At 36.9% G+C, this 15532-nt stretch overlaps 1 gene segment (V, D, J or C); it reads left to right on the forward strand.

Annotated features, from left to right (window-relative positions):
• The first annotated feature begins 3170 nt into the window (after nt 1–3170).
• On the forward strand, nt 3171–3989 carry LOC132154777 (T cell receptor alpha variable 5-like). The segment is given in 2 exon segments: nt 3171–3210; nt 3295–3989. Coding segments are annotated over 2 exon segments (396 nt in total).
• The last annotated feature ends 11543 nt before the right edge of the window (nt 3990–15532 follow it).

Below are 15532 nucleotides of genomic sequence, written 5' to 3' on the forward strand. Positions count from 1 at the left end.
TACAACCCGAATTCCGGAAAAGTTGGGACGTTTTTTAAATTTTAATAAAATGAAAACTAAAGGAATTTTAAATCACATGAGCCAATATTTTATTCACAATAGAACATAGATAACGTAGCAAATGTTTAAACTGAGAAATGTTACACTTTTATCCACTTAATTAGCTCATTTAAAATTTAATGCCTGCTACAGGTCTCAAAAAAGTTGGCACGGGGGCAACAAATGGCTAAAAAAGCAAGCAGTTTTTAAAAGATTCAGCTGGGAGAAGATCTAGTGATTAATTAAGTAAATTGATATCAGGACTGTAACATGATTAGCTATAAAAGCTTTGTCTTAGAGAAGCAGAGTCTCTCAGAAGTAAAGATGGGCAGAGGCTCTCCAATCTGTGAAAGACTGCGTAAAAAAATTGTGGAAAACTTTAAAAACAATGTTCCTCAACGTCAAATTGCAAAGGCTTTGCAAATCTCATCATCTACAGTGCATAACATCATCAAAAGATTCAGAGAAACTGGAGAAATCTCTGTGCGTAAGGGACAAGGCCGGAGACCTTTATTGGATGCCCGTGGTCTTCGGGCTCTCAGACGACACTGCATCACTCATCGGCATGATTGTGTCAATGACATTACTAAATGGGCCCAGGAATACTTTCAGAAACCACTGTCGGTAAACACAATCCGCCGTGCCATCAGCAGATGCCAACTAAAGCTCTATCATGCAAAAAGGAAGCCATATGTGAACATGGTCCAGAAGCGCCGTCCTGTCCTGTGGGCCAAGGCTCATTTAAAATGGACTATTTCAAAGTGGAATAGTGTTTTATGGTCAGACGAGTCCAAATTTGACATTCTTGTTGGAAATCACGGACGCCGTGTCCTCCGGGCTAAAGAGGAGGGAGACCTTCCAGCATGTTATCAGCGTTCAGTTCAAAAGCCAGCATCTCTGATGGTATGGGGGTGCATAAGTGCATACGGTATGGACAGCTTGCATGTTTTGGAAGGCTCTGTGAATGCTGAAAGGTATATAAAGGTTTTAGAGCAACATATGCTTCCCTCCAAACAACGTCTATTTCAGGGAAGGCCTTGTTTATTTCAGCAGGACAATGCAAAACCACATACTGCAGCTATAACAACAGCATGGCTTCGTCGTAGAAGAGTCCGGGTGCTAACCTGGCCTGCCTGCAGTCCAGATCTTTCACCTATAGAGAACATTTGGTGCATCATTAAACTAAAAATACGTCAAAGACGACCACGAACTCTTCAGCAGCTGGAAATCTATATAAGGCAAGAATGGGACCAAATTCCAACAGCAAAACTCCAGCAACTCATAGCCTCAATGCCCAGACGTCTTCAAACTGTTTTGAAAAAAAAGGAGATGCTACACCATGGTAAACATGCCCCGTCCCAACTATTTTGAGACCTGTAGCAGAAATCAAAATTGAAATGAGCTCATTTTGTGCATAAAATTGTAAACTTTCTCAGTTTAAACATTTGCTGTTATCTATGTTCTATTGTGAATAAAATATTGGCTCATGTGATTTGAAAGTCTTTTAGTTTTCATTTTATTAAAATTTAAAAAACGTCCCAACTTTTCCGGAATTCGGGTTGTATTATGATGACACATTGGCAAAAATATTTCATGTTCTTTATCCCATATTTCTTATTTATATTCATATTAAATTTGCAAATGGTTTTCTAATTTCCAGGGTGTAAATCTGAGGATGCCGTCCAGCAGAATATGAGAGTTCAAAACGCAGATGAAGGTGCAGGTGTAATAATCAATTGTATGTATAGAACCACTGATTCATCGCCAACTCTCTTCTGGTACCAGCAAAAAGTAAATGGATTCTCAAAGTACATGCTGAACAGAGTTGCTACTTATGGAAACAATGAGGAAGAGTTCAAGAAGAGATTTAATGCAAGTCTGAACACACTAACAAAAGCAGTTCCACTGACAATCAAGAATCTGCGTGTGTCTGACTCTGCTGTGTACTACTGTGCTCTGAGGCCCACAGTGACTGAAACACACTCAACACTCACACAAAAAATGTTTTTAGCCTGAAGGTGGCAATATCTACATACACATGACGCCTCGTATTTACTATTGTAAGCCTTGACTGTAAGTAAAAATTCAGCTATTGAACATCAATAGCACTAACATAAGCAGAAAACAAAGCTTCACTTACAGTTGTGGAGGACTGCTGTGAAAATGGTCTATTCACCCATCGCCCTCAAAAATAAACAAAGATTACTTTGCTTGTTTTATTGATTTGTCTCTTTAATTTCTATGGTAAGTAATCATTCATCCTTTATTTGTGTAATTTCTTTTAAAAAAAGCAGCTTGTTTTAGTTCTTATTAGTAGAATTAGAATCATTATTACCTTATCAGTATTTTTGTTTGTTTTTTCCCCAGGGTTATTTTTTTTTAACAGAAACACTGAATGACCAAAAAACACCACGACCAGTCCAGTTAAAATGTTCAGTAACATTATTCATATGCATTTAAACATGTTTATCAAGTTTTAATTCTAATTACTTTAATTCTAATTTAATTCTAAGTTCTATCACTAAATAATACTTGATTATCATATAATAATGCTTGACTGACTGATGTTAAATGTGTACCTTCAAATATTTAAAAAACATATGTTTGTAAAATAGCAAAAAAAAATTAAATATTTGAAAGTACACATTTAACATCAGTCAGTCAAGCATTATTATATGATAATCAAGTATTATTTAATGATAGAACTTTAGTTCTACCATTAAATATTTTTTATTATTTAATTGTTTAATTATATAAAAAAATATTTTTATTTATTTGTTATTTATTTATTTTTATTTGTATTATATATATTTTTTGTTTGTTATTGTATTTTATCATTAAATATATATATATATATATATATATATATATATATATATATATATATATATATATATATATATATATATATATATATATATATTTATTAATCTCAGTCTGGCAAGTTAACAAAAAAAGAAAAACCTAGCCAATGGCGAGTCAATTGCCAAGGTGTCTTTGGAACTTTCTTCTGTTCTCCAGGAGTGAAATGGTAACAGAGAGGAGGGACTACACAGGTCTGACACTATCTAATCAATTCAGACTGAAGAAGAAACTATTCTACTCGTCAAATGAACACAGTGCACTGCACAATGGATATCTTTTCAGTTTTTCTCTTCTACAGTCTGGCATGTATGTATATTTGTATATTTATTATCGATTGTTAATGATTAGCTTATTTAAAAAGATCTCATTAAACATGTCCTTCTTTTTCAGCTGCTGTCTCTGGAAACGTCATCACACCAGACAAAACAGAGCTTTTTGCTGAGGAGGGTTCAAGTGTTACATTATCCTGTAGTTATTCCTCTGCAGATTATCTATACTGGTACCGTCAATATCCTGGTTCCACTCCTGAATTTCTTGAGCTCATCGTTGATGGTACAACAACCACCAAAAAGTCTGATGTAGATCCAAGACTCTCAGTTAAACTCACTAAACGAGAACAAAAGCACGTGGATCTGGAGATCACCTCTGCTACGGTATCAGACTCTGCTCTGTATTACTGTGCTCTGAGGCCCACAGTCACAGGAAACATTTGGTTTCCCTACAAAAACCCCAGTGAGAGAGAGTAAGAATAGAGCAGATGCAGTGAGTCTTAAAGGGGTCATATGATGCTGCTAAAAAGAACATTATTTTGTGTATTTGGTGTAATTAAATGTGTTTACGTGGTTTAAGGTTAAAAAAACACATTATTTTCCACAAACTGTACATTACTGTTTCTCCTCAATTCCCCACCTTATGAAACCCATCGATTTTTACAAGGCTCATTGGTCTAAAAACGTGAGGTGTCCTGTGATTGGCCAGCTATCCAGTACATTGTGATTGGCCGAGTACCTCAACCGATGGAAATGTTATGTCCCGTAACATATTGTGATGCCCTGTCCGGCTGGAGTGACGAGAAATAAACATTGAAAACCATTATAAACATGATTTCTAATTGTGTTCTCTTTTGAAAGGCCGAACAAAGTAGTTTCGCTTTCTCAAAGAAACAGCGTCAAACACCCATGGCCTTGAGTGAGAGGAGGCCTAGAGTGAGCGGAGGCCTAGAGTGAGCCGCAGCCATGGCCTAGAGTGAGCGGAGGCCTAGAGTGAGCCGCGGCCGTGGCCTTGAGTGAGCGGAGGCCTAGAGTGAGCGGAGGCCTAGAGTGAGCTGCAGCCATGGCCTAGAGTGAGCGGAGGCCTAGAGTGAGCGGAGGCCTTGAGTGAGCCGCGGCCGTGGCCTAGAGTGAGCGGAGGCCTAGAGTGAGCGGAGGCCTTGAGTGAGCGGAGGCCTAGAGTGAGCCGCGGCCGTGGCCTAGAGTGAGCGGAGGCCTTGAGTGAGCCGCGGCCGTGGCCTAGAGTGAGCCGCGGCTGTGGCCTAGAGTGAGCGGAGGCCTTGAGTGAGCGGAGGCCTACAGTGAGCCGCGGCCGTGGCCTAGATTGAGCGGAGGCCTTGAGTGAGCGGAGGCCTAGAGTGAGCGGAGGCCTAGAGTGAGCCGCGGCCGTTGCCTAGAGTGAGCGGAGACCTAGAGTGAGCTGCGGCTGTGGCCTAGAGTGAGCGGAGGCCTAGAGTGAGCCGCGGCCTAGAGTGAGCGGAGGCCTAGAGTGAGCGGAGGCCTTGAGTGAGCGGAGGCGGGCCAGCTAGAGAACAGCGCAGCCAGTGGATTCTACGAAGGAGCTTTCGGCAACCACATGTGACGACTCCGGGATGGACTCCGCTTCATCCACGGTGAAAGCCGATCCGGCGATTCACAGTGCAAAGTTGATGTATTTCCTCAGCGACCAGCATGGACCAGCTCCAGGCATGACGAAGCGGATATTGTCCTCTTTTGGAAGGTCAAACAAAGTAGTTTCACTTTCACAACCGAACACACAGCGTCTATACGACATGGCAGCGGCGGCAACAACAATACTACAATGAGACTAAAAGGTACGTCCACTTTCTTTGCATAAACATCTGGGCAGTGTTATGCAAATCTTCCCACACAGTGACGTAGATATGTGGGGGTGTGTTAGAACGAGCCATTTTAGGGGTGTGTGTTTGACTCTTAACTTTTATAAAGAATATCTCTTTGGATTTGAGACTTAAGTCTTTGCAATTTTACAGATCTTCTTTATTGAAATCGCATCCTTTGACCCCTTTAAACTGACATTATGACATTCACACAACATAACATCGAGTGTACACTTTCAGCGCTGTGGAGTGTTAAGAAAAGAAACCTCACAGAGGATGCTAGCCACCCTTCTGGTATATCAACCAATTATCATAGAGACGTAAATTACGTGCTTTTAGTTTGAACGGCTCCCACTGCGCTAATAAAGTACCAATTCATATGATACTGTAAGTAGCGATATTGAATATTTGAACGCCAACATATTTCCCAAGCTGTCATTCAAACAATTTTTATACAAATTAAAAATGAAGAGAAAACACACCTAAGATAGATATAGGCTACAGCCGTCAGCTTAATTAAATAGCATAAAAGGCAGCCCTCTTTTAACACAGACTTTTAAGAAGGGATGGATGTTTGCTCCAAGTGATAGGCCAGGTAAGTGAAGTTATATTATCTTGCTGTATGTGTATCATTTTCTTTACTTGTCTGACTAAAAACAACCAAAAAGCCATTTTAAAGTGGTTAAGCAAATAATAATAATGATACAAATAATAATAATCAGCAAGGATCCCCAGACCAATACAATTAGTGTGCCTCCTCTATTTTAAAATCCACGAGCCGCCACTGCATTAAATAATAGAATATAAACAATTTATAACAACACATACAAACACATATTACATTATGTCTATAAATATCAGAAAGACAGAAAATATTACATTGTTTACTGTCAACGAAGAAGAGCATTTGATGAAGAAGAACATTTTACGGATGGACAGAAAGAGAGACAGATAGATCATTTTAATTGTTTTTATCCAAAGCAAACAGCATCATGTGACAGCGAACAGGAAGTACTTTAAGAGGGTGTCTTTAAGAGTTTCATTGTCTCATACACAGTTCAGAACATTGAAAGTCTCAAAAAAGAACTGATCTGATCTTATTTAACATGGACAGATGCTTTCTGCTTATTGTTATTATGGGAATAGGTGCATTAATTATTGACTAAATGATGAAACAGCTTAATTGTTGAAATAATTTTAGTCATTTTTACTGTTTGTGAGCAGTGATTTGAAATGTTTGAAATGTGTTTGGTTCATATTCTGCTTTTTTTGTTCACAGGTTTGGTGTCTGGGAACAGTATTGAGCCAGATAAAGAGAAAAATGTTATCAAACAAGAAAGAGAAACTGTCAAGCTGAGCTGCTCATTTAGTACAAACAGCAATGACATTCGGCTTTACTGGTACAGACAGAATCTACATGGAGAACTTTTGTTTTTAGCATATAGAGGTGCTCGATCATGGAGTGCTGCACGCACCTCTGATGATCGGTTTCAGTCGACTACATCAGATACATCAACTGAACTCACTATTACTAATGTAACTCTGACAGATTCAGCTCTCTATTATTGTGCTCTGTTAGTAGGAGCCCAGTGATATAAAACATGAGACACGTCATACAAAAACCTGAAGCTCTTTTCACTTTGAAAATATCTAGTGAAAACCACAATCAAAACCACAATCTATTCAGCCCTTAATGTAATAAAATATGTGGTAACACCTGTGTGCAGAAGGCATGCAAGCAAACCAGAAACATTTAAAAGAAGCATTAAACATTCAGTTATCATGTTTCATTAGTTTCTTGCATGAAAACAGCATTACAGTTTTTTTTTACAATCGCTATGACAGTTTTTTCCATACCTTTAACAAGTTTCCTAAACTCTTAACACAGTTAGCACAACATCTGTCTTTGTAGGCTATACAATTAAAACATTTCTTGTTGCTTTAATACAAAATGCATACAGTTAACACCAATTTAAAATTCTTGAACGTTTTTTTACACACAAGCTCAACCAAGACCAAAACAATGTAATTTTACAGTCAAATTTACAAATGCTTTCACACTGTATGTTAGAACAGATAACACCATGTTCTAAACATAACTTATAGGCTAAAGTCAAAGTGAACAGCTGTTCATATTGTGAATTGAAACACAAATATATTCCCTGTACTTTATTCCATTGCTAATGAGAAACAGCTTATTGCAGTTATGCAAATATATAAATCACAGCTGATTCCCAGGAACCACACTCAGGTGTTGAGGTCTTTTGAATCACATGATCATTCTATATACAGTAAAAGAGGACCTATTTGGGCTGATTTTGTGTGGAAAAGTGCACTCCTGCGTAAATGTGAGATTTTAGAAGATCTGTACCAAAGACTGGTGCCAGAGAAAGGGGACAGGTGGGAGACCACTTGCCAATATATGTGATCACATGGAACAATGTGCATTCCACCATTCCCAGAGCAGTCAGTCAATGATGTCTCTTTTCCTTGGCCCTTACACCCTTTTCCTCAACCTCACTGAGGGTTGCATCAAAAAGATGCCTTACCAGAGAAGATATCAGGTGTGATGTGGATGAGAACATGTGGCCAAAGGTAGAATTATTTACTTTTTATTCTACTGTGGCTTTTTCTGTTCTGTAAATTTTGTATTTTCACATAATGTCACAAAAAATAAATAAATGACAGCTATATTGCATTTTGTTCTTGTATTTTTGTTTTCTTTCATTTTCTAATGTCCTGTTGCAAATAAAGTATTTACTGCAGCAATTCTGTAATTGCAAGTATTCTGCAAATATTTTTTTTTTACATAAACTGTACATTTTATAAAGCTACTCTGAGATGGTCATTCATTTTTTGTATTTAATTTTTACAGCAAAAGAAACAAAATGCATGCATTTACTAAACCCAACTAAACAAAAATGTAGAGAGGCTTCAGAAGAAACTACAGTGCAAAACACAATCTATGATCAATACAATATACTGTCTATTGTATAAGGGCAGACCTGACACAAAGTAATATATATAAATATAATATAAATAATTATATGCATTATAAAATAATGCAGTTTCTGTAATTTTAGCTGATGATAGTGTTTTTTTTTATCATTGTGTTTTGATTGACTAAATGTTCCTGTTGGAAGACAACATGTGTTTGTGTTTTAAATAATAATTTGATATTGAAACATGTTTGAAGTGTTTTGTTAGACATAGTGTATTGTGTTAGTTTATTATTGTATTTTGAAAATTAGTTTTTGGGTTTAGTTTACAATGTGTGATTTTGAGCATGAAATTAACCGTTTTGCCAATTGTGTGTTTTACGTGTGTTGGTGCGTTAAGAGTTTATGAAACTTGTTAAATGTATTGAAAAAAAAACTGTCATAGCGATTGTAAAAAACTGTAAATTAATCTGTTTATTCAACAAATTCCTCTTCTTTTAATTAAAGATGATGATTTTAACCTTTAGAATCAAACTTTTGAGTATGAACAGTTAATGTTGAAAATAGTGTAGCTACAAAAAAAAAAGATAAAAATTCAAACAGGGAAAAACTGCAACAAGTTTTTTTTTTTTTCTAATGGAAGTTATGTAATTGCAAAACCTGTTCACACCGTGGCAGAATTGTATCCTTTTTTGCTCCTCCTAGCAGTATTTCACCTTTGCAAACAAAGTCACACACAGTGAAATCAAAACTCAGACTGGCTCATATTTATCATCATTATATTTCACTAATACCACCTTTTTATATGCTTTAGGTAAACTATGTTAATCTGGCTGAGGAATTTTCATCTATTTGCTGCCATTCTAGGTAAAGCAATTTTACTTTTAATTTGAATTATTCCTTATATCAGCGTATACTTCAAAACGGATTACATTTTTTTGTATTTCCTGACAGTGTGCAATACACAAGATTCTGTTAATCAGCCAACAAGAGTTCAAACAGCTTCTGAACATGAGATGGTTAAACTTCACTGCACTTACAGTACCAGTGACCAAAACCCTTATCTTTACTGGTACCAACATAAAATATTTGTTATGATATTCATACTGGTGATCATATTTCCACTTTCCACAAACACTCAAGCAGCAGGAGCAGATTCGCCCTGATGTTGACAGTTTGGGATGATGATGAGTGAAATAATTACTGAGCAACTCTTTTTGCCATCGTCTCTGCAAACATGTTACTTTTTACCTGGATAATAGTCCAACTTTGCATTGGTAAGAGATCCCACCAGCATTATTTCAGTCAAAATAAATACAGAAAATACAGAAAAATCAGTTTAACCACTTTATTGCTTGATTAATTGAGGCAATTTTCCTTTTCACAAGAAATTCTTCTACTGATATAATACAACAATTTATTTTAGAAGGGTGAAAATGTGACTGTCTTGTAACTTTCAGTACCACTGGTGTCACTGTTAACACTCTCCAGTGCTATCGCCAGTATCTCAGAGCAAAACCAGAATTTTCACTCTTTGTAACTGAATATTCAAGCAAATCCGAGCCTGAACTTTGTCTGTATTTAAAAGCTACAAAAGAAATCAAATGTGTGGATCTGGAGATCTTCTCTGCTGCTGTATCAGACTCTGCTCTGCACTACTGTGCTCTGGAGAATACAGGAAAATGCCAGAATCATAGGCAGAGTTTCACTTTTATGTGTGGGGGTAAAATAAAATAAAATTGCTATGAATTAAATTTAAATTAATTTAAATTAAAATGAAATAAAATAAGTAAAATATGTGTAAAATAATGTGTTTTTCGAACAACCTACAACCCAAATTCCGGAAAGGTTGGGACGTTTTTTAAATTTTAATAAAATGAAAACTAAAAGACTTTCAAATCACATGAGCCAATATTTTATTCACAATAGAACATAGATAACATAGCAAATGTTTAAACTGAGAAAGTTTACAATTTTATGCACAAAATGAGCTCATTTCAATTTTGATTTCTGCTACAGGTCTCAAAATAGTTGGGACGGGGCATGTTTACCATGGTGTAGCATCTCCTTTTCTTTTCAAAACAGTTTGAAGACGTCTGGGCATTGAGGCTATGAGTTGCTGGAGTTTTGCTGTTGGAATTTGGTCCCATTCTTGCCTTATATAGATTTTCAGCTGCTGAAGAGTTCGTGGTCGTCTTTGACGTATTTTTCGTTTAATGATGCGCCAAATGTTCTCTATAGGTGAAAGATCTGGACTGCAGGCAGGCCAGGTTAGCACCCGGACTCTTCTACGACGAAGCCATGCTGTTGTTATAGCTGCAGTATGTGGTTTTGCATTGTCCTGCTGAAATAAACAAGGCCTTCCCTGAAATAGACGTTGTTTGGAGGGAAGCATATGTTGCTCTAAAAGCTTTATATACCTTTCAGCATTCACAGAGCCTTCCAAAACATGCAAGCTGCCCATACCGTATGCACTTATGCACCCCCATACCATCAGAGAAGCTGGCTTTTGAACTGAACGCTGATAACATGCTGGAAGGTCTCCCTCCTCTTTAGCCCGGAGGACACGGCGTCCGTGATTTCCATCAAGAATGTCAAATTTGGACTCGTCTGACCATAAAACACTATTCCACTTTGAAATAGTCCATTTTAAATGAGCCTTGGCCCACAGGACACGACGGCGCTTCTGGACCATGTTCACATATGGCTTCCTTTTTGCATTATAGAGCTTTAGTTGGCATCTGCTGATGGCACGGCGGATTGTGTTTACCGACAGTGGTTTCTGAAAGTATTCCTGGGCCCATTTAGTAATGTCATTGACACAATCATGCCGATGAGTGATGCAGTGTCGTCTGAGAGCCCGAAGACCACGGGCATCCAATAAAGGTCTCCGGCCTTGTCCCTTACGCACAGAGATTTCTCCAGTTTCTCTGAATCTTTTGATGATGTTATGCACTGTAGATGATGAGATTTGCAAAGCCTTTGCAATTTGACGTTGAGGAACATTGTTTTTAAAGTTTTCCACAATTTTTTTACGCAGTCTTTCACAGATTGGAGAGCCTCTGCCCATCTTTACTTCTGAGAGACTCGGCTTCTCTAAGACAAAGCTTTTATAGCTAATCATGTTACAGACCTGATATCAATTAACTTAATTAATCACTAGATGTTCTCCCAGCTGAATCTTTTCAAAACTGCTTGCTTTTTTAGCCATTTGTTGCCCCCGTGCCAACTTTTTTGAGACCTGTAGCAGGCATTAAATTTTAAATGAGCTAATTAAGTGGATAAAAGTGTAAAATTTCTCAGTTTAAACATTTGCTACGTTATCTATGTTCTATTGTGAATAAAATATTGGCTCATGTGATTTGAAATTCCTTTAGTTTTCATTTTATTAAAATTTAAAAAACGTCCCAACTTTTCCGGAATTCGGGTTGTAGTATGAGAGCCTGTTCTAGTACACCCCCGAAACAAAATCAAGACTTCGTAAAAGACCATAATAGGGCCGATTTAATAGAGAGAGACTAGTGGGGTTCAAGCATGTTTTTGAAAAACATTTTGAGTTTAATTCTTATTTAGTGAAAAATGGTTTTCAAAGTAATTTCAAGCAATTTTAACGTCATCCACAAGGGGTCAGCCTTGCTCTCTCCATGAATGAGTGTATTATGTGGCATAATACAACCCTTTAAAGAAGAGCACTATGGCATAAACACAGAGCTTTTGAGAGCACAGTTGAGTGAATGTTTGTTCATAGATCAACTATGTTTAGATGGGTTTTGGTTTCCTTGTGTTTCACAGCACATTATGATGGTAAGCACATCTGTATAAGCCTGCTTAATAAGAAAAGAGTTTACATACATTCAGGTCAATACATTTTTAACTATACTTTCCTAATAATTTGTGTTAATGACTTACTTTTTTCTGTCTATTTTTCCAGTGTCCTCAGGACAGGACAGGGTTGAACAGCCTTCAGGAGAAATAACTGAAAGTGAAGGAGCTCAAGTTATTTTAATGTGTAATTATACTACTACTTCTACAGGTCCATACCACCTTTGGTACAAACAGCTACCAAACAGATCACCAACATTCATTTTGAATCAATACACCACTGACTCTGATTTTACGAAGCAATTCTCTGCAACATTGGACTCCACATCAAGAACATTTCCACTGACAATCAAGAATCTGCGAGTGTCTGACTCTGCTGTGTACTACTGTGCTCTGAGGCCCACAGTGACTGAAACACACTCAACACTCATACAAAAACTTTTATGGGCCACTTGAAGTCTGTGTGCACAGAACTCTGTATAAACCATAGAATTGGAATGGTTCCAGTAGCAGTCCTTTTAGTTCTATTAAACACATTTTAACCAAGTTTAATTCCAATTTCAGAATTCCGCGAACTGTACTGTAAACTACTCGTATATTGCGTTCATATTCTTTCACTTATTCACTGCAGTAAAACTGAGAGATATGAGTCTGTGGAGATTTGAAAAAGAGCAATGATCACTTTTAATGTTAACAAAATCATTGACAATCATGGAGTTGTGTGTGTGTCTGACTGATATGCAGCTCATTGTGAAACACACTCAAAACTGAAACCCAAAAACAGACTTCTGTCCCATGACAATTATAAAACATTTATATATTATTATATATAAAATTTTTTATATATTTAGTGCTCATCACTATAAATTTAAATTATAAATAAGGTCTTTGCACCATAAAATGGTCTTCATAATCTTCTGTGAACCTCGCAAAAGCAGATCTCACATTTATTTAGTCAAAATGTAATGTTTGGTTTAAAACATGTGTAGGTTTTTGTTGCCATCAGACTGGAAGAGGAGGAGTTTGGCACATACTGTAGATCTGAGATGATCTTGTTACATTTTCTAGACTGTCACAAAGCTCAGTCCTGCCGTAGTGTAACACACATGTACAATGATTCTTCATTCAGTCATTCTGCTTTGGACCTTGACATGTAAGTGCTTCTGTGTATGTTTTGCATGCGTTTGCATTTCAATCTAAACTTATTACATCCTTAAATAATGTATTATTTTTCTGGTACTACATTTTAAAATGTCATTTCACAATGACAATGCAACATTAATATTTTGCTTCTTGTATGTATTGTACAATTTGAAATCACTGTAATAAATCTATTGCATCACTATTCAACAATTAAAAGTATTTATTTTATTTATTTCCAGGTGTGAGTTTTGGAGCTGAAATCACACCAGACAGCACTGAGGAATCTGCTGCAGTGGGTTCAACTGTTACTTTATCCTGCAGTTATTCCTCTGCAGACTCACTTCAATGGTACCGTCAGTATCCCGGATCAGCTCCTCAGTTTCTTGTGCTCATAATAGAGGGTATGAAAGAGACTAAGACATCTAATGTAGATCACAGGTTCTCTACTAAGCTCAGAAATGAAAAACAATCCACAAAAGAAGTCAACCGTGTGGATCTGATCATCTCCTCTGCTGCTGTAACAGACTCTGCTCTGTATTACTGTGCTCTGGAGCCCACAGTCACAGGAAACACAAGAACACTCTACAAAAACCTGACATGTGAAAAAGCATAGACTAGAGCAGCCTCATCACCTGGGGAAAAAACAAATGATTCCAAATAAGTCTGTTCTATACAGTATGAATGTGTGTAATATAAATGTAATCTGGATGTACTACAATCGCCATGTTGTCATTGCCACGCGACCTACCAGTGTCAGTTTCGTTGCGTCACTGCAATTCATAAATCCAGTGGCCTCATGGGATAGTAAAGTCTAGGGCATCAGGGTACTTTTTGCCTACTCTTTATTCTTTTTTACTGTGAATTCAGACTTCATTTGTTACATACTGTCTTTTACCTACTAAATAATAGGGAAGTATGTGATTTCAGATGCAGCCAATGTTTATGAATATTCAACTTCATCCACAAGGGGTCAGCATTGTTCTCTTCATTTATAGATATAACATGTGACATGATACGACCATTTAAAGAAGAGTTTTTTTTAGAGCAGAGCAGAGTTGAGGGGATTCGTTTTTTCTTTTATCTCGTAGAACAACTATGTTTAGATGGGGTTTGATTTATCTGTGTTTCATAGCACATTATTATTGTAAGAACATTTTTCTGTTTCTGTATACTTTAAAAGAAAAGGCATTACTTACATCCAGGTTACTAAATGTTTCAGTTCAATATTAATTATTCATGTTAATTACTTTTTTTGTCTGTTTTTCTAGTGTCTTCGGGGCAGGACAGGGTTGAACAGTCTTCAAGAGAAATGCCTGCAAATGAAGGAGCTCAAGCTCAAACCGTTTGAGTAAACCGATTGCCTTGACTGTAATACCCGACAAGTAAACTTAACTCAAACGGTTTGAGTAAACAGATATCCTTAAGTTATGTTAACTCAAACCATTTGAGGAAACCGATTGCCTTAAACCGTTTAAGTTGAAAAAACTCACAGTTATGAGTACTCTGAACTTAATTCAGTTGAGTTCACTGAAAGAAGATATACATTGCAATTAAGTAATTAAGTGATTAATTGAGTGATAATTGAGTTTAGTGATGAACACCTGCTGTTAACAAACAGAATCAATGAAGAAAAGAGAGAAAGGAACTGCAGCTGACTTCAGACACAGCCTCACTCAAACCTGACAAGTTATGTTAACTCAAACCGTTTGAGGCAACCGATTGCCTTAAACCATTTAGGTTGAAAAAACTAACAGTTATGAGTAGGCTACTCTGAACTTAATTCAGTTGAGTTCACTGAAAGATGTACATTGCAATTAAGATTAACTAAGTGCTGATTGAACATTAGTGATGAACAGCTGCTGTTAACAAACAGAATCACTGAAGAAAAGAGAAACACAAGAACTACTACCACTGACTTCAGACACAGCCTTAGATGAAATCAACTGAAATAAAATACATGAAATCTCTCAAGATCTGATTAAACAACCCCACAAACAGCATCACCAGCTGCACTTATTAATAACCAGACTGACTTTATTTCTGTCAGACGTCTACAGAAGATCTTACTGACAATGAACTAAGGTTTAGATGTTGATTTATTTTTTCATTTGAAGTAACCATGTTAGAGATCAGTGTTTGCTTTAGTTGGGCTCTTGACCCTTTACTTCTGTCTTAGTCTTTTCTCTGGCTGTTATAGCCGTGTGTTTCTAAAACACATTTGTTGTAACTCAAAAGCCCAGAAAAAATGCCATCAGGTGTTAACCTGTATCTAGGTGTAGGTTGTTATACTTTATATTGGTGATGATAATTATTCATTATTATTCACATTTATTGAGCCTTACGGAGTCTAATCTCTGATGAAATAGGTGTTGTGAAATTTGTTTAAGTGGTTTTAGTAAAAAATGACACTAAGAGCCAGTGGTTCTGTGATAATCAGTTAATTTAGAAATGACTTTCTTAACATTTTATACACATACATTTTTCTTCTATGCCAGTAGTTGGTCAAACACAGACATTAATAATCAGAATATGAACCTCTACAATGGTGACGAAAAAAAACATGCTGCAATGCATGCTGGGTACTATTGTATTACAAAACTCATCCATGGCTCCCAGC

This window comes from Carassius carassius, chromosome 12, assembly GCF_963082965.1.
Source record: "Carassius carassius chromosome 12, fCarCar2.1, whole genome shotgun sequence".
Taxonomy (NCBI): Eukaryota; Metazoa; Chordata; class Actinopteri; order Cypriniformes; family Cyprinidae; genus Carassius; species Carassius carassius.